This window comes from Eretmochelys imbricata, chromosome 2 (assembly GCF_965152235.1).
Source record: "Eretmochelys imbricata isolate rEreImb1 chromosome 2, rEreImb1.hap1, whole genome shotgun sequence".
Lineage (NCBI taxonomy): Eukaryota > Metazoa > Chordata > Testudines > Cheloniidae > Eretmochelys > Eretmochelys imbricata.
The window spans coordinates 261,363,910-261,383,361 of record NC_135573.1 but is presented as its reverse complement, the minus strand read 5'-3'; the positions used below and the strand labels follow the sequence as shown (position 1 = coordinate 261,383,361).

Genomic DNA, 19,452 nt, shown 5'->3' with positions numbered 1-19,452 from the left:
TGTAGAATCATAGAATATCAGGGTTGGAAGGGACCTCAGGAGGTCATCTAGTCCAACCCCCTGCTCAAAAGCAGGGCCAATCCCCAATTAAATCATCCCAGCCAGGGCTTTGTCAAGCCTGACCTTAAAAACTTCTAAGGAAGGAGATTCCACCACCTCCCTAGGAAACGCATTCCAGTGTTTCACCACCCTCCTAGTGAAAAAGTTTTTCCTAATATCCAACCTAAACCTCCCCCACTACAACTTGAGACCATTACTCTTTGTCCTGTCCTCTTCTACCACTGAGAATAGTCTAGAACCATCCTCTCTGGAACCACCTCTCAGGTAGTTGAAAGCAGCTATCAAATCCCCCCTCGTTCTTCTCTTCTGCAGACTAAACAATCCCAGTTCCCTCAGCCTCTCCTCATAAGTCATGTGTTCCAGACCCCTAATCATTTTTGTTGCCCTTCGCTGGACTCTCTCCAATTTATCCACATCCTTCTTGTAGTGTGGGGCCCAAAACTGGACACAGTACTCCAGATGAGGCCTCACCAATGTCGAATAGAGGGGGACAATCATGTCCCTCGATCTGCTCGCTATGCCCCTACTTATACATCCCACAATGCCATTGGCCTTCTTGGCAACAAGGGCACACTGCTGACTCATATCCAGCTTCTCGTCCACTGTCACCCCTAGGTCCTTTTCCACAGAACTGCTGCCTAGCCATTCGGTCCCTAGTCTGTAGTGGTGCATTGGGTTCTTCCGTCCTAAGTGCAGGACCCTGCACTTATCCTTATTGAACCTCATCAGATTTCTTTTGGCCCAATCCTCCAATTTGTCTAGGTCCCTCTGTATCCTATCCCTGCCCTCCAGTGTATCTACCACTCCTCCCAGTTTAGTATCATCCGCAAATTTGCTGAGAGTGCAATCCACACCATCCTCCAGATCATTTATGAAGATATTGAACAAAACCGGCCCCAGGACCGACCCCTGGGGCACTCCACTTGACACCGGCTGCCAGCTAGACATGGAGCCATTGATCACTACCCGTTGAGCCCGACAATCTAGCCAACTTTCTACCCACCATGTCAAAAGCTTTGCTAAAGTCAAGAAACAATACATCCACTGCTTTCCCTTCATCCACAGAACCAGTAATCTCATCATAGAAGGCGATTAGATTAGTCAGGCACGACCTTCCCTTGGTGAATCCATGTTGACTGTTCCCGATCACTTTCCTCTCATGTAAGTGCTTCAGGATTGATTCTTTGAGGACCTGCTCCATGATTTTTCTGGGGACTGAAGTGAGGCTGACTGGCCTGTAGTTCCCAGGATCCTCCTTCTTCCCTTTTTTAAAGATTGGCACTACATTAGCCTTTTTCCAGTCATCTGGGACTTCCCCTGTTCACCACGAGTTTTCAAAGATAACTATCCTGAAGGATGACCCAACACTCTCACAAATCTTGGGAGACAGGCCCGTCCTTGCCTACAGACAGCCCCCCAACCTGAAGCAAATACTCACCAGCAACCACATACCACACAACAGAACCACTAACCCAGGAACCTATCCTTGCAACAAAGCCTGTTGCCAACTGTGCCCACATATCTATTCAGGGGACACCATCACAGGGCCTAATCACATCAGCCACACTATCAGAGGCTCGTTCACCTGCACATCCACCAATGTGATATATGCCATCATGTGCCAGCAATGCCCCTCTGCCATGTACATTGGTCAAACTGGACAGTCTCTACGTAAAAGAATAAATGGACACAAATCAGATGTCAAGAATTATAACATTCATAAACCAGTCAGAGAACACTTCAATTTCTCTGATTACAGACATGAAAGTTGCGATATTACAACAGAAAAACTTCAAATCCAGACTCCAGCGAGAGACTGCTGACTTGGAATTCATTTGCAAATTGGATACAATTAACTTAGGCTTGAATAGAGACTGGGAGTGGCTAAGCCATTATGCAATGGCTCTCTGCATTTCCCCTTGTTTTCCATACCCCCCCTCCTTCCTCAGACGTTCTTGTTAAACCCTTGATTTGTGCTGGAAATGGCCCACCGTGATTATCATACACATTGTAAGGAGAGTGGTCACTTTAGATAAGCTATTACCCGCAGGAGAGTGGGGTGGGGGGAGGTATTTTTTCATGCCTTGTGTGTATAAAAAGATCTTCTACACTTTCCACAGTATGCATCCGATGAAGTGAGCTGTAGCTCACAAAAGCTTATGCTCAAATAAATTGGTTAGTCTCTAAGGTGCCACAAGTCCTCCTTTTCTTTTTGCGAATACAGACTAACACGGCTGTTACTCTGAAACCAGTAGGAAATAAGTAACATAAATTGCACTGAACTGGGATGTGCACACTCAAGGGATCTGCTTCATGAGTATATTTCCCAAGGGCCAGATTCTTCTACTGCGGGATCCAGCTGACTTCTGTTGAAGTTACTTGAATCTTGCCCCTTGGATTCAGTTGAGCCATTTATGCAGTCCTGTATTGCACATATGGCCTTGGCTGCAGTAGGGTAAAGTGTGGATTGACTGTATAAAATTATCCTACAGTTTACTGAGTATTGCTTGATTCTTGTTAGCTGACGAACAGATTAGGTTCAGCAAGGAGTGGAGCGGATCTTTGCCAGCAGAGTGCAGCATTACTGGCCCAGGAGAAGAGAGGAGACCAAGCCATTACTATAGAAGGTATGACCCTTTGCCAGCTCTGTAAGTATATCATTGAATTACCCTAAAGTTGTCATCTTGAGGGCTGAATATATTTGCCATCTTATCATACAGTCTTATTCATGTTGATTGTCAGCGTACATGTGTCTGTATGTCCATCTATGCGTGTATGCGTATACTGCAGATCATGTATACCCATCACGTACTTAGTTGATTTCCAAGCCGATGAAATCAATGGATTATCTTACCATATAATGTTTATGGAATCCATTAAATGGCAAAGGAGGAGCAGCTTATTTTGCTGCCACTAAGTCTGGTGATTTTGTGATTCTTTCCATTTGATCTAGCAATAGTAGTGTTTCAGTCTAGAGGCAGAATGTGATATGAGCTACACTGAGGAAAGACCGGACTCAATAACTAAAGCACAGAAGAAATATGGTGGTCTCTAAAATGACACAGGAGAATATGTGGAATTGTCAAAGAAATACATCTGATGGATCCGCTGTATTTCCAAGCACGTGTGTGAATAAGTATTAATTTATCTGTTAGCAAGAGATATATTGATATTAAACATCACATGTTCATGGAATCCATTCCTTTTTTATGAGTGTTTTTGGTTTGTTTATTTAACTTAAATTGGTAAGAATCCAGTGGAGAGGTCTTTCTCTTCATTTCTTAAGAGGGCTGTTGTCCTAAGTTATCTTGTTCTTTGAATTATTTCTACCATAAATATGTAAAGAAAACAAACTACACCCTTCATAAGTGTGCTTAGGCAACGCTGAATGTCAGAGGTTTGCAAACAGCTAAGGAAGTTATTTTTCTCCTTCCAGTGATTGTGCATAGATACATTCCATTGTAGCTGTATGTGCATTCAGTGCACTCAAGTGGGAGACTTTTGCCAGCAGTACCCTAGAGGGCACATGCCCCCTGCTTCCCTTGTGCTCAGAGCTGAGGGCATAAAAGGGACATGGCTGCTGCCTCCTTCTCAGTTACTTCTGTGGCGAGAGTTGGGAGTTCCCTGTGGCTCCTTAGCTTCAGTTAGCCGATCTCTAGACAGAGATTTCTCTAAATGCATATGGTTCTAATGATAGTTTAGGCTTAAGATAGTTTAGTATGGTTTAGTTTATTAGATATTTAGTTCTTTCATTTGGGGGCTTAGTATGGAGAAATCCCCAAGATTCAAACAATGTGCCATATGCAGGCATAGAAGCTGGAACTAGGGGAGCTGCTGCTGCACCCCATGGTGGCTTGAAGTGGTTTCCATTATATACAGGGTTTACAGTTTGGTTCAATGGCTCTCTGCATCCAGCACCTCTGTATACAAGGCGTAATCCTAGTTACAGATAAGCACTAGAGAAGAGAGAGAGAAACATGGAAGGAAGGCAAGAAACTCACCACCTGGAGTCATCCTCCTGGATCCTACTGTCTCTTGAGGACGACACACTGCTCGAGGCCAGAGAAATGAGCGGCCCCTGAGAATGGGGACCCTGTCTCCCTCATAGCCACAGTTAGTCAGGAACCTTTTCTCACAAACCCAGCCCCAGCTAACGGGGCATCCCTGCCTGGAATACTCAGTAATAGACTAGCCTGAGCAACAAGTACAGGAAGTTCTGCTCCAGAGCAGGCCGCAGCCTGGGCTCTGTCATGGATGCCTTCCTTCTTCCCTGGTCAAGCCATCTGCTGTATGCATTACCTCCAGTCCTTCTCATTTTGAGGGTGATCAGGAAACTAAAAAAAGACAAGACAACCATAATCTTTGTAGTGCCGGCCTAGCCAAGATAGTACTGGTTCATGTATCTACACCAACTCTCCATTTGGTCACTCATAACTTTACCCCTTGTTGACAATCTCCGGCTCAAAACCAATGTCTCTGCATCCCAACTGGCAATCTCTCCGCCTCTCCGCATGGATGATCTCTTGTTGAGTAATCAGGAGAGATTATGCTCCCAAGATGTCCAAGCGATCTTGGTAAGCAACAGAATGGATTCCACCTGAGTGACATATGCAGTGAAATGGAAAAGGTTTTTGATCTGGGCAGAATCTCACCATTTATCACCAAATCTTACAGTGGTTAGACACATACTGGACTACCTACTGCATCTAACATTTTCTGATCTCTCCGTTCACTGAGAATCCATCTGGCATCTGTCTCTGCAGTACACCTTGTAGTGGCTGGCTTTTCTATCTTTTTGCATCTCGTGGCTTCCAGATTTCTAAAGGGTCTCGTTAATGTGTATCTTCTCATGTCCAATCTGGGGGTACCTTTGTGGGATCTGAATCTAGTTCTGACCCATTGAATGGGTCCCCCCTCTTTGAACCTCTGGCAACATCATCCCTTTCACTATTATCAGTGAAAACAGCATTCTTGTTAGCAATTACCTCTTACTAGGTGAGTCCAGTGCTGCTAGCACTCTTAGCTGACCCTCCTCTCACAGTTTTCCACAAACACAAAGTTTCCCTTAGGTTGCACACTAAGTTTATGCCAAAGGTGGTATCAACCTTCTACTGGGGGAGGTTTAGATTGGATATTAGGAAAAACTTTTTCACTCAGAGGGTGGTGAAACACTGGAATGCATTACCTAGGGAGGTGGTAGAATCTCCTTCCTTAGAGGTTTTTAAGGTCAGGCTTGACAAAGCCCTGGCTGGGATGATTTAACTGGGAATTGGTCCTGCTTCGAGCAGGGGGTTGGACTAGATGACCTTCTGGGGTCCCTTCCAACCCTGATATTCTATGATTCTATGATTCTACTTTAATCAGATAATTCATTTCCCAATATTCTTCCCAACATCTCATCCTTTCAAGGCTGAAGAAAAGCTTCATGCCTTAGATGTATGTAGGGTTTTGGCATTTTACATAGACTATACAAATCTTTCAGATCCTGCCCCAGAATCTTTGTAGCCTATAGTGAAAGAATCAAGGGAGAATCAGATGCAGTTCAGTGTATCTCATAATGGATTTCTGACTGCATCAAGCTTTGCTTTGATCTTGCTAAGGTCTCCCTTCCACGCAGGATAACTGTGCTCCACTGGGGCTCATTCCACTTCATCAGCCTTTTTGAGCAACATTCCTATATGGGACGTGCAAAGCAGCAACATGATCATGGGTACATACCTTCCCCAGACACCATGCTATTACGCAGGCTTCCTGAGAGGACATCAGCGTCGGCAACTTGGTGTTGCAGTCTCTTTTCTAGTAATCTGCAGTCCCACCATCTGTAGGAAAACTGCTGGTGAGTCACCTCCTGGGCAATGTATACAAGCACAATCACTTGGGGAGGAAAAAATGGTTCCCTACCTGTACAATAACTGTTGTTCTTCGAGAAGTGTTGTGCACACATACAGTCCATGACCTTCCCCGCTACTTCAGGAGTTAGATACACGGCGGTGCAAAGTAATGGAGAGGGAGGTGATAGCCGTATGCCTTCTGTGCTTTCTGCTCTGATCACACAAGAGTAGGGCCACATTCATTGCTTATTGGTACTGCTGGCAAAAGTCTCTGGCTCGAGTGCATTGGGCTCACATGCAGCTGTAAAGGAATGTATATGAGCCCAATGCACTCGAGCCAGAGACTTTTTGCCAGCAGTACCAATAAGCAATGAATGTGGCCCTACTCTTGTGTGATCAGAGCAGAGAACACAGAAGGCATACGGCTATCATACCATACCATATCAAAGAACAAGGTTACTGTACAGGTAAGTAAGCACTTTTTCACATCACTGGCATTTGAATAGTGACAGCACTCAGGATTTCAATGGGGGCCATGACTGGGAGAAGTGTACTCTTGACAATTACTTTTGCCTTGAAGCTAGTGTTAATGTTGGGAGTCAGAAACCATAGACTACCCAGATTAGTGTCCAGGCCTATAATTTATTTAGCCTGTTTGGAATCGTTATATGTTTCTAAAGACCTAGAAAAGTTGGAATTTATTCATTATTCCCCCTAAGCTTCTGAATTCTTATAGAAACCCAGATAATCTCATACATACGCACATAATTATTTTCCTCTGCTTTATGCTCACTTCTTTTGTGGCTTTGTATTATGGTGATCAAATCACTGAGGACTGCAGGGGAGAACTTTATTGGGATTATCAATACCATAACTTAATCGGCTGGAGGGGTGCTGTTTCCGTAATATGCCCTACTCAGGGAGCGAATATGTTGAACCCAGAATGCTGATAAAAATGTACAAAACACCACCAGCGTGGCATATCTTGGTGCATTTACCTTGTAGGAGGCTAAACTGCAATTTATTATCATTTAAAGCAAGTTAGAGGAAGATGTTGTAATAAAAGGTAAGAATTGCAAAACTGCATTAAAAGTGTTGTTTAGTTTATAGCGTTGTGAGCATTTAAATTCACGTTGGAATTACTCATGTTTGTATATCATACATTTGTATAGTTCATATAAAAGAAATTATTTTGTGGCGTTGATTGAAGAAATCTAACACGGCAATTGCCTGCGGGCACCAGAAGTACTGTGAAATAAAACAATTTGTTGTTTAAACTGGAGAGATACTGGTTGTGACTAGTGGTTATTGGGTTCAAATTGGCATTGTCGAAGGAAATACGGTCCCAATGCAACTGCAGTTAGTCAGTGAAAGATGGGTCAGGGCCTTCCAGAGCAAAATGTTAAAATGAGCCGAAGTCATCCCTGTAATAGCTTCATTGCATTCAATGGAGTTGCACCAAGGATGAATTTGGCCTAATACGTGTAACTGAGAAAAGAACTATTGGTTATTTAACATCCAATAATCTATCTGGATATATCTGCTGGGAAGCCAGGCTCCCCTGGCAAATAACAGAAGGACAGACAGACTTGATGAGAGCCATCTCTTTCCATCCTTATGATTCTGCATATTGGTGGCGATGTTATTGTTTATGACTTCAGCAGGAAGATAAGCTATCACAGTGTGATATTATTACACTGGAGAACAGGCATTGGACCTGGCCCGCTCCCACACACCAGCACTGTTTCTGAGAGTTTTACCTATTTAATAGTTGTTTGCTGTTGGCTGTATGGTGTGATGGTTGCCAGTTCTTCCTGTGACTCTCACAGAGACTTTTGTTGCTATTGGTTTTTTCCTTGCCATTGTTTTACTGTTACCTCTCAGTTTATTTCACTGAGCCAAACATTGTTTATTACTCACAGTATTAAATTAGTAAATCCTGTTGTCCACAATTAGCAATCCAGGCACCAAGCCTGCAATTTGTAGAGTTAAATTCTGCCCTCAGTTAGCACCTGGCATTGAAGTCAACTGAGAACTGATTTAAAAACAGAAATCCAAATTCAGGAAGAATTTTAGGACTTTCACACAATTATTTGTAGGGTTAAAGAGAGAGAGAGAGAGCGTGAACCTTTCTATTTGAGTTCAAGTTGAATATCTGCTTTGCAACCAATCTCCTTGCTGCTTAATTTAGGTGTCGCAAATCTTTAAAGACATGCTGATTCGTCATGGCTCTAGCTTTCATGTTTAACATCATAATTCAGCAAATTATTCAACCCAGGTTCACTAACTTGCAATCAACTCACTTTTAAAAACAAAACGGCAACATTTCTGAAAGTTATTGAATTCCCATCATCTCTGACTGGCATGGTACAGACTAGGAAACGACAAATGTAAAGCTTTTTATTAGCAGGAATAATCGTAGCACAAGTGGAAATAAGCAAGATTTTGCAGAAGACTGAACACTGGGATGGAGCGTGTTTATAGCAGGGAAATGGGAATCCGGCTTCCTGGGTTCCGTTCTTACCTCTGCCACTGGCTCCATGCGAGACCTTTGACAAGTTACTTAATCACTCTGTGCCTCAGTTTGCCTGGTAATACCTGTCTCACAGGATAATATTAAGTGTTTTGAGATCCTCGAAGGCAAGATTGCTGTAGAAGCACACAGTATTTTTAGTTCTGTTTTTCCCACTATTCTGCCGAAGAGCTAGAGAATGTGGGTTTGCTCCCTAGACTTTTTAATAGTTCCATTTTTAGGGTGAAGATCAGGGTATTATTATTATTTTCATTGTTCTCTTATTATTAATTTACTATTATTATTGATGTTTATTTTTAGTTTAGGGCTGGCAATGTGTTCAGCACTGTACTGTGCACAAGAACATCTTTAGGTCCATCTCAGTCATAGCAAACACACAGTATTGTTTCCAAGTAAAGGCTTCTAAAGCTATAACACTGCTTTTCCAACCACAGTTGTTTTTCTTTACAGAAAAAGTAGAATACTTGTATTTCATACAGAGCAGTTTAGAAAATTCTGTTCTGTTTGTGAATTGTCTGCAGTGTAATTAGATTCAACAGTTGGTAGATCAAGGGGGGGAAATTCAGTAATCATCTTCCTTGATATACATGATCAGCGCATACTGTGCAATGGAATATTATGGTTTTCTGAGGGGGGACAAGGTAGGATTTACAGATTGTAAGAAAAATCACATTGGACATCATCTTTCATGCATCTCAAAGTTCTGAGGGTTCTATTTGCCTTCAAACGCATTCTTGTAATCATTTCATAATGTGTGAGCTGTTGGTTTAACATATTAACAAAAAACGTAGACTCTTTGGCTGAACCTAATGCTTAGAGCTGTTAATCTGCTTATCAGGATCTTCTGCTTTGCAAAGCTGTTTTTCTAAAATGCTACAAAAAAGTTGAAATGATAAATCCTACGAATAGTTCCTGAATTCCCTCATCCTACTTTCATGTGGTTCTATCCTTCATATGGGATTGCTTCAAACCTATCATATCTCGGAGAGTCTATATAAACTGCCATGCACTAAATTAAAGTTTTAATTTAAATATTTAGGGCCCATATACCCCATTTAATTTATGATTGGCGCTCTTGTGCCCAGTCCTGCAGAACTTTTGTATACAAAATCTCCACTGACATCAGTTGGGAGTTATGCATGCAGAACAACTGGGACTGTTGTCAGCTGGAAGGAGTGCAAGGTCAGACATTGATAATGGGAATTGTGTGCAAGGACAGAGAACAGTGTATTTAGGTTTGGCAGTATATTTATTTAGGTTTAATAAGGTGCAGTTCAATAAAATACCAGTTACTAATGACACATATTTATTGATATTTCCTAACTGAACATTTGATACAGTTCTTTTCTGTGAGACAATTTTGGATATTCACTAAATACATTTTTAACGATCAACTAGTATTCAACATACAGTAACTGTTAAAAGAACCTCATAAAATATCTTTTATCTACATAGTATATCTATTGCACACTAATTAATTTTCATAAATATATTGGGCCTGATTCTCATTTGCTTACTTTGGTTTAATCAGGAGTAACCCCATTGACATGAGAAGAATAGGTCCCATCTAGAGGAGTATTTCTGTTAGTTTTGTTATATCCACATTGTTTATCTATTTGGGAATCTTGACTTAAAGGGTTCCTGATTTTATGAACATTTCTAACCTGGATGCAAAAGCAAAATACTGTTTAAGGGCCCAGTCCAACTTCCATGTAAAGCAAATTTTAAATAGTTTCAAAAGTTTTCCAAGTTACTAACAAAGTATTTATATAGGCTTAAAATTTTATTTAATTTTGAAGACAAAACATTTGCAAATAATTTCTTCCTATATTTAATAGCTACAGTCTAAATTCTAGATTCTAGGTCCGACACTGGTTTCATTTAAACCAGTGTAAATATAGTGTAACTCCATTGGCTTTAATGAAAAAAATCTAGTTTTACTTAGGTATAACTGAGAGCAGAATCTGGCCGTCTGTGTTTGCCTAACAGAAACTGGAAGACAACATGGAACAGCCACCTGCTCTCTTTTTTCAGGCATTTGTGAAACTAGCACTCCAGCAGGGAAAACATGAACTCTATACCCAACTGAGATATTAACATCAACTTCTGCACAAAATTCTCATTCACCCCAGTGGGATTTCCATGCTTAGCATAATGGCAGGATAGGGCCCTTGTAAGTTAAGTGAAGGTGAAATTAAATTTCGAATATTCTGTCTTATAATGTAAATATATTTTGAATTTTTTAGTCTATAGATATGTTGGTGACCATTTAAAGAATCAGGATTTGCTAAAAGATGTAACAGAGGTTAGATTCCCCTGCCCCCGTCCCCCTCATATTTTGAACAGGAACTATCTGTGATATCTCAGATATTGCTGTGTAGTAACTCTTGGTAACTGTAATTTTTGGACGGCAGCCACTGTTACTGTAGAGATAATGACTTGGGACAAGAAACAGCTTTATTTCAAAAACAACAATGAAAATTTTGCAGTTCACTTTTTAAGTGTTTTTTTAATTATACAAACTAAATAAAAACAATGGTGGAGCTTATTTGCTTTATTAAGCTGGTTGCTGGAAATATAATTCAAAGGAAAACTTAGCCCTTTAGAAGCTCACTAACTTGTCACTGAACAAAGAGAGGGGCTTGGGGTCTTGTTTTGCAAAATCCCACTTGTAGTCAGCAGTTCAGAGTGCATTAAATACAATCTAGTTCATATGGTGTCATGACGCTGTACCAGCAGATTGGTAGAAAAAATGATGAAAATCTCTATTAGCTTTTGAAATGTTATACCACTTTGCTTTTCCTTTTTTATTAAATCTCTAACTTAAAAAAATCCTATCTGAAATCTTTATGTAGTCACCTCTAAAGCAGTAGTTTATATTATTGGGCCATAGAAAGAGAGCTATACAGAGTTAATATGCATGGATGGAGCAGACATATGCATACTGTAGTATATAGATGGACTCTCATTTTGTGGGGCTTTTTTGTGCTAATTTTCTATAATTTTTTTTTTTCATTTTGAGAAGCTTGGATCTTGAATCCAGTTTGCAGAAGCCTGAAAACTGACTGATTATTTAGTCCGGGAAACTCCTTTTCCAGAAACATGACAATCATAGGTTAAAGGATTCCAGCTCTGCTGAATATTCCCTATAGAGACATATTTTGATCTCTCACATGGTAGCTTGCAGAAGTTTTGATTTTCCAAAGACAAATGCCAGGTTATCAAAGTGGGAAAAAATAGGCCACACTGGGAATCCCCAGTACTGATCAGAGACACTAAGGATATCACTGCAGATAACCACAGAAAGCACGGATGGGATGATACGTGCGTTTTTTCACTCAAGTTTCTCTTGATTAACTTAACAAAGTTAATTTAATCATTTCAGCTTTTGCCTTTCTTTAACCCCATGCTGTTCATACTGTTTTCTTTGTAGTCACTGAACAAGAGACTAAAGTGCCCAAGAAAACCATCATCATGTAAGTGCTTTTTTTTTTTTTAAACAGTCATGTTTTGACTTGCTGCCTATGCATGATCCAATAACAAGCCTGTGTTTGTTGGCCATGCAAGTGTGTTCATTCCCATCCCATCCGATTTCTTGGTATTTTGTGTTATGAAATGTAACAACCTGAAAAATGTAGCCATCCCTCTCAAAAAGCAGGAACACTAGAGTTTAGACTCAGTCTGGGCCAAATTCTTCCTTCAGATATATGAGCACAGATCCCACTGAAGTCAATGGAAATTGCACTTGAGTTTGAGAAGGTAGAATCTGGCTCAATAACACGACACATGACATTGTTAGAAGCAAGTTCATGGCTTGGACATGAAGCAGATACTAATAATTGACTTCCTTGTACCTTTGTTAAATTATGATGAGTGTGTATGAAACAACAATTGAAATATACATAGAAACAAAAGCTGAATACCATCTTTTACTCGTTTTATTATTCTTGTATATTCTTATAATCTTCTATTCATTTATATAGCACATTGGGTCCCAATGGCACCATGTAGGTGTGTAAGACAACAGGTCCGGGCACCTAAGAGTTTTCAAACTAAATAGCCAATTGGCAGACAAGGGTAAAGTGGGGAGGAGGTGCTGCCTTTTGCTGTTTTCCTTTGACCTCAGTGGAAGCTAGATTGGGCTCTTTGGGCAGTTGTGAAAAAGTTTTACTTCTGCAAAGAGCAGAACCCCTGGCGTTACTGTCCATACCAAATTGTTGTGTGCTGTGTGTAAAATACAAGTGGGTTAGCTAAAGATTATGCAAGACACAGTTTTAGAGAACAGATTCAGAAGTAGCCCAGGAAAATGAGTCCTTGTTGCTCTTCCAGGGGTTGCTCGGGGTCAGGCCATGCAACAGTTTAAAGTTTAAAGCTTTTACCTTTATGAGCCTCTGCTGCAATAAATCAGTAGACAGAAGGACAAAGCATTTTGTTTTGGATTTCTTCTCAGTCATCTGGTGATGTCAGCAATCTTGTTCTAGTTCTTTCTTTTTAAAATTGTCTTCTAATTCTCTCCAGCAGTCATACACTTTGTTAAATATCATTCAGCAAACACAAAGTGCCATTCAGTAAACTGATTACTAAGGTCCTGATAAGTAAATTCTACAGAGAGTACTGATTTAAACCTCTGAGGGCTTGACCCAACTATTACTAAAGTCTTCAATGGGAGATGAGTCACGCCCTAAGTATGTATCTATGAGGATAGCAATGTTCAAACTTTACCAACACGGAGCAAGTTAATGCATAAATTTGAGAAGGAACAGAACCAAAATCCAGGCTGTGCAAACCCCCAAACCTTGAGCGTAGTCATATGTGGGTCTTAACTTTGCAGCTCAGGCTCAAACCCATATCTAATGCAAGTATATAAAGGTTAATTCTCAACTCGGTTGCCAGAGATTTTCACACGTACCTTTGATTGGCATTGATGAGAGTTATGCACATACAATGTAGACCTTAAAGACTCTCCAGCAGTGAAGCAGGAAGCAAGCAGTCCCAACATGAGAAATAGCTTTAGGCATGGTGAGAAGGTAGTGGCGCTGAGGCTAGGGGGAGAGACTCTCAGTGGGAAAGTGTGCTGTTGGGTGAGATCATTTCAATGTGAGAGGTGTAAGTACGGGGATAGGCACATTCTCAATGGAAGAGGCTAATGCTGCAATGAAATATATACTCAGTAAGAGAGGGTGATACTCATGGAAGGAGAGGGCACATTCTCATGGAAGGAGGTGCTGGAATCACATCGTGATAGGGTGATGCTAGAAGAGAGAAGTAGATCAGATCTCTGAATCTTTAAGTCCCCGTCCTGGCCAAACAAGAGCAGAAGAAGTTCTCTTAGTGAAGAGTCCTTGATCCTTTCCCATCTCCCTGTGCAGAACAGCCTATGAGAAGGGTGGAGGAGGTAGGAGGATTTCCTGTGCAAGGAATGTTCTGTGGATGGCAGGCCCATCTTGCTGGGGCTATAGACTGAGGCATGGAACTGCCATGTGGAGCTGGGGAGTGAGGCTGGAACTATGAATTCATACTAATTCCTTCCTGGGTCCAGTCCTCTTTATTGATCTTTCGGTTGCTTCCGTTTCGGCCTCTGGCTCTGCACTTGATGCTGGAGGCTGTAGCTCAGTGAAAAACAAACTTGGCTTTGCCTCTTCTGTTTCCCCTGGAGCAGCCACCTCTAAATTTGGGGATGAGACTCTTTAAACCCAGGCTGTTGTGCTATTTGAAATGTACATTTTTACACGTGACTTTCATTATGGCTTTTTCAATGTTATGTCTACAGGAAAAAGTCAGGGGAAAAGGACTTATTTGTTTGCGAAGTCTGGGGAAGGAGACATTTATCCCAATCTGTACTGCAGCATGTTTAAGGTCAAATTCTGCCCTGGGATAGGTGCATCCCATTGACATCAGTGTGTATGTATCCAAGTGCAGATAATGTAGACCTCAATGTGCAGAAGTCCCTGTTGTTCTGGGCACCTCACCGTACCCACAGCAAAGCCAGTAGAATTATTCTGAGAAATAGTGAACATGCATTATGGGCCTGATCCTGTACTTCTTAGGTAAAACTCACACTGAGGGTAGGATCCGGTTCCGTGCAGAATGCTAGCCCATCATCATTTTTACTGTAAAAATAAAGAGAAAAATAAATGCACACACACGTACACACACACACACACTTATAGCAAGAGGGAATACTAATATCTTGGCATGAATAGCTTCTTCAGGAAATATTTCAGCTGTCTTTCCTTTCTTGGTTTTCCCCATGTGCTTAACGATCTTCTAACACTGCTTTTATGTGTGTGTGAAAATGCAGGTCTGTAGTCCATGCTGTTGATTGATAGGTAAACAAACCCTTTCTTTGTGACCATTCATTTTAACTTACAAAAAGAGAGAATATGTTTATAAATAAGAGGTGAATTCCTGACCCGTTGAAGTCAATGGGATTTTTGTCATTGACTTCACTGGCTCCAGGATTTCACCCAAGGAGACTGGATCAGGGAGAATGGGTTGAACTCCTGACTGTCTTTGGGATCTTTGGATGAAACTGCTATATGACTGCAAAGTAACACTGTTCCTGTTCTAAGAAAATCATTGATAATAGTCAGTGAAGCAGCATGCAATATAGCAGGCATCTAAAAGAGAGCTCCTTAGCTGGACATACCCAACATGCTTCTGTGCATTCCAAGTGTTAATGGATTTGGAAACCATTTGGATGGGACAGTGCAGAGCTCTCTTGACAGAAAACCTGATTCTGAAAGTGAGTTGAGTATGTGTGTGTCCCTCTGAAACTTAAATGCTCACAAAATTGAGTGCTCACAAAACTAACCCCACCTGGGTGGCTTTGTCCACAATGGGCATGTGCTGAGGGAGTGTGGATCCCAGAACGATTTTTGGCTTCACGCAAACTCCATTTCAACCATTTTTGTCATCAGAGAGGAAACGATAACAACTGTGGTGAAGACCCCAAGGCAAAAGCGAAAGATGTCTCCCGCCCGTCCTCCTTCAGGTTACTCTCTCTCCCGCTCTCCAAGATCAGAGCTGCTGACCCCAGAGCCAGTTTATGTGACAAAGGTCAAGCAGCCTGTACACAGGCATGAGCCGGAGGCCACACGGAAGACTGTCATCCCTACATTCTTTGTGACAGAGCCAGAGGACAGACAAGGAGCGGCAGCTAGACCTGTTGTCGTAGAAACCAAGGCGGAAGAACAAAAACCCAAATGGGTCGAAGTGGAGGAAATCATTGAATTTAAGGTGAAAAAATCACCCAAGCCTGCGAAGAAAAGAGGCGCTTCCCCAGCAAAGCCAGAAAAAGATGACTCAGGAGTATTGACATTCACTATGCCTGACCCAAGACCTAGGCGTTCCTCTGAAGATGACCCAAACACAAACAACTCCAACAATAAATTAGTGGAGCAGGCCAAGTCTTCCCTGCCTAGAGACAATCTTTCAGATGTCGACATCCCAACCCTTGCATATGGAGCTGACCAGGAAGGAGCTCCAGTCAACAGTGAAGAAGACATAAGTTCTCAGTGTGGGTCTGAACAGTTAGGAAGTAGTTCATTCATTGACTGTGGGACTGACGGAAAGAGCTGCATGCAGGAAGCAAGCAATGACGATGTTTCAGAAGCTACTTCCCCACTGCTTGCCTGTGTGGGTGAACCCTTTGTCTTTAGCTTGGAGACAGCTGATACAGGCAAGCCTGAACTTCCACCTTCACCGATGAGCCGAGGGGTTAAGGAAGAAGCTGATGAGTTAGATACATCTTGGACTGCTGAAGGGGGAGTACCTGATACAGTACAAGATGAGGATCTTCCAGAGGAAGATACTGTTATAACTGATGAGCCAGAGGAGCTAGAGACAGATGACATTGGCAACCGAGACCCCAAAATCCTGACCCACAATGGAAAAGTGCTAACTCTGGAAGACCTTGAAGATTACTTTCCTGAAGAAGGTGAGACCTATGGATGTGATGATCAAAACTACACAGAAGACAAACCCTGTGAGATCTCTGTGCTCCAGACAGAAATTAATGAACCGACGGTGGGGAAGCCTGTGTTGCTAAATCTCGGGAGACCTGTTGTTCCTAAACCAAGGCAAAGCTTTTTCAGCAAGTTCAAGGAGCACCGTCCTGAAGGAATGTTCATGTCAGCATCCAGAGTAACAGGAGTGCAGTCCGTGGGTCCGTCTAACATTTCTTTCCATGTGAGTGAGACATGCACCGCAGCAGCCGCTCCTGGTGTGCGTGCAGCAGAACCAGCAGCCTCACCTGGACCTTCCTTCCAAGTGAAACCGTCTTTCTGTACCGGAGTTCAGCTCTCAGCGGACAATGGACAGTCCAGCTTTAAAACTGAAGTTTCCACAAGAACCCTCAGCTATGGAACTATCGGCGAGCCTGTTATGTTGCACATCAGCACGGAAGACCCCTCCCAGAGCTGAGCAGATACAAGCAGCATTCTTAAAATCAAATAAAAAAATACATAAACAAACAAAAACCTTCTAGGGTGGGTGAAATTAGTGGTGAGAATTCTAGGGAAACACCTAAAAGAAAAATGCCTTAAGGAAAACATATAGACCGTGATATGTAGAGCTTTTCCAGTCTTAAAGGGAACACTTCTGTCAGTTCAGTTTATAATTGATCCTGGTGAAAGCATATCATTCCATAGAGAAAGAGTGAGAGGCAAATAGACTTAGGGTGACCTGCCTCTCTTATTTGTGACAAAAATATAAATAAGCAAACACATTTTTCTTCGAGAGTTTAAAAATTACTTCAGCTCTCAGACTGAGAAGTCACTCAGTGGTGAGACATTTAAGGTATCTCAGCTTGGCAATACCTTCCAGCCATCGAGAGAAGGGAGGGTAGTTTCATTTAAGCATATCTTCTGTCACTGTACATGCCAGACAGCCAGCAAAATAGTTTGCGCTGCTTTACTTTTACTAAATGCTGATGGGACAAATTAGCTCTACCAAAAATGTGTTCATAAACCTTTCAGATTGTGTACTCTGTTTAAATTATTATTATATTTTTCCAGAGAGTGAAACCTACAGAAGGTACTACACTTATTAGGCAACACTGCTGACTTAAGAGACTGCTGAAACATTTTGGGTGAAATTCTGACCCTACCAAAGTCAATGGCAAAACTCCCATTAACTTCAACAGAGCCCAGTCTGGGTACAACTACGTTCCACCTTTATTAAAAAGGCCATCATTGTTAATCAACTACTTCTTGTTAATCCTTTAAGACGTATGGGTTTCTATGGTTCTGCATTCTTTATTCAAGTTCAGTAACGCTATCAATCATCCTAAATTATGATAGAGGTTTGTTTTATCTACACTTAAAAGAGTATTGATTAAAGGAATGGACAGGCTAATACAATATCTACAATCCAGATTAAAAACATGTGTAGAACCACAAATAAATTATTTCATAAATGAATAATTACTATGTGAGTAGAATGGTTAATTAGGTCTCCTGTACATGTTAATGGTTAAGCTTCGCCACCAGTGCGTTAGTGGTTAAAGTTTCCTAATCTCCGAACGAAAATTTACCCATGAACCATATTAAAATTGCAGGAGTACTAATACAATTAAAACCTTCTTCCAGAAATAACTTGTTTATGGGGTTTTAGTGTACTATGCCATTTGAATACACTCCCAGTGCAAGATGTACCATTATACTGTAGCCACTTTGGTTTAGCTATGTTGTAGAGGTCACCCTTTATCATAGACAGTTGTGTTTCTCTAGAGCTTTGACAGAGAGATCTCAAATGCATGATGATGGCTAATCCAGTAAGGGTATAATTCTGCAAGGTGCTGAGTGCCTCTGAGAGGTGGTGAGCACCCTCAGCTCTCACTAGCTTCAGTGAAAATTGATGTTGCATAGCACTTTCAGAAGGTGCTCAGTCCCTTGATGAGACTGAGTCCTTACAGCTAGGTTCTTGTCCCACTTGATGTCAGTTAAAGTTTGCCATTGTTCTCAATGGATATGTCTACACTGCAATTAGAAACCCACCCCTGGCTTGTGCCAGCTGACTCAGGGTTCAGGCTAAGCCTCTGTTTAACTGCAGTGTAAACGTTCGGGCTTGTAGACACCTCACAGACTTGTAGAACCTGGTCTCCAGCCAGAGCCTGAATATCTACACCGCAGTTAAACAGCACTTTAGCCTGAGCCCCACAAACCTGAGTCAGCTGTCACGGGCCAGCCACTAATTTCTAAATGCAGTGTAGACATACCAATAGGACCAGGAATTGGCCCTGGGTGTCTGACATTGTCTATGTGACAGAAGATATGAGAAAAAGAAACAAAACCTTATGTAAGTTGAGTCGTACGGTAATGTTGCTAAAAAAACACAATAATTTTTATCTGGATGGTACAGATCAGGATGTTACAAGAATGCTAAGAGACAGTTTGCTTGCTAATCATCTTAAAGAGGATTAAGTGAGTTTTCTCTTAGAACATCACATGCCAGTGTTTTCAGTCTTGATGTTACCTAACTAGATAATGTATGAAACTTGATCCAGTGTTCTGCAGGGCACTGCCTTAGAAAAGGTACAGCTAACTTTAAAAAGGTGCCTTCACAAAAATTACAATTCTTGTTTCAAGAGCTGAACCTGGAACATGTGATGGCTAAAATTAATTCAGTAATTTAACGTTCTTTTTCATTTCAGTATCTAAAGGATATATTTTGTATACAGACGTGCACTGCATTTTTGAAGTTTTAAAATTTCTCAGTGACTACAGGTGGTGAAAGAAATAAAACTTCTTTTATGGTACTATCATTTTTTCAATAACACCTCATTGGTTTATACTGTATCTTTTATATTTAAGCTATACAATGGCTATATATTAGTTCTTCACTTATGAGAAATATTACACTACTGTACATTGGAGAGTAACAGACATACAAGGGGAGGAAATATTTTTGAACTGAAAATATTTCTGTTTTATTGGGCCATATTCTGATCTCAGTTACTCTGATGTAAATCCAGAATACCTCCACTGAAGTCAAATTTACACAGATGCAACTGTGAAAAGAATTTAG

At 41.3% G+C, this 19,452-nt stretch overlaps 1 protein-coding gene across 1 annotated transcript in view; it reads left to right on the top strand.

Annotated features, from left to right (window-relative positions):
* Positions 1 to 19,452, top strand: part of OBSCN (obscurin, cytoskeletal calmodulin and titin-interacting RhoGEF) — a 300,816-nt gene that overhangs the window by 226,534 nt on the left and 54,830 nt on the right. The window contains exons 89-91 of the mRNA XM_077808766.1: positions 2,582 to 2,687; positions 11,858 to 11,900; positions 15,345 to 16,614. Of these exons, the coding sequence (XP_077664892.1) occupies positions 2,582 to 2,687; positions 11,858 to 11,900; positions 15,345 to 16,614 (1,419 nt within the window). The remainder of the gene's footprint in view (positions 1 to 2,581; positions 2,688 to 11,857; positions 11,901 to 15,344; positions 16,615 to 19,452) is intronic.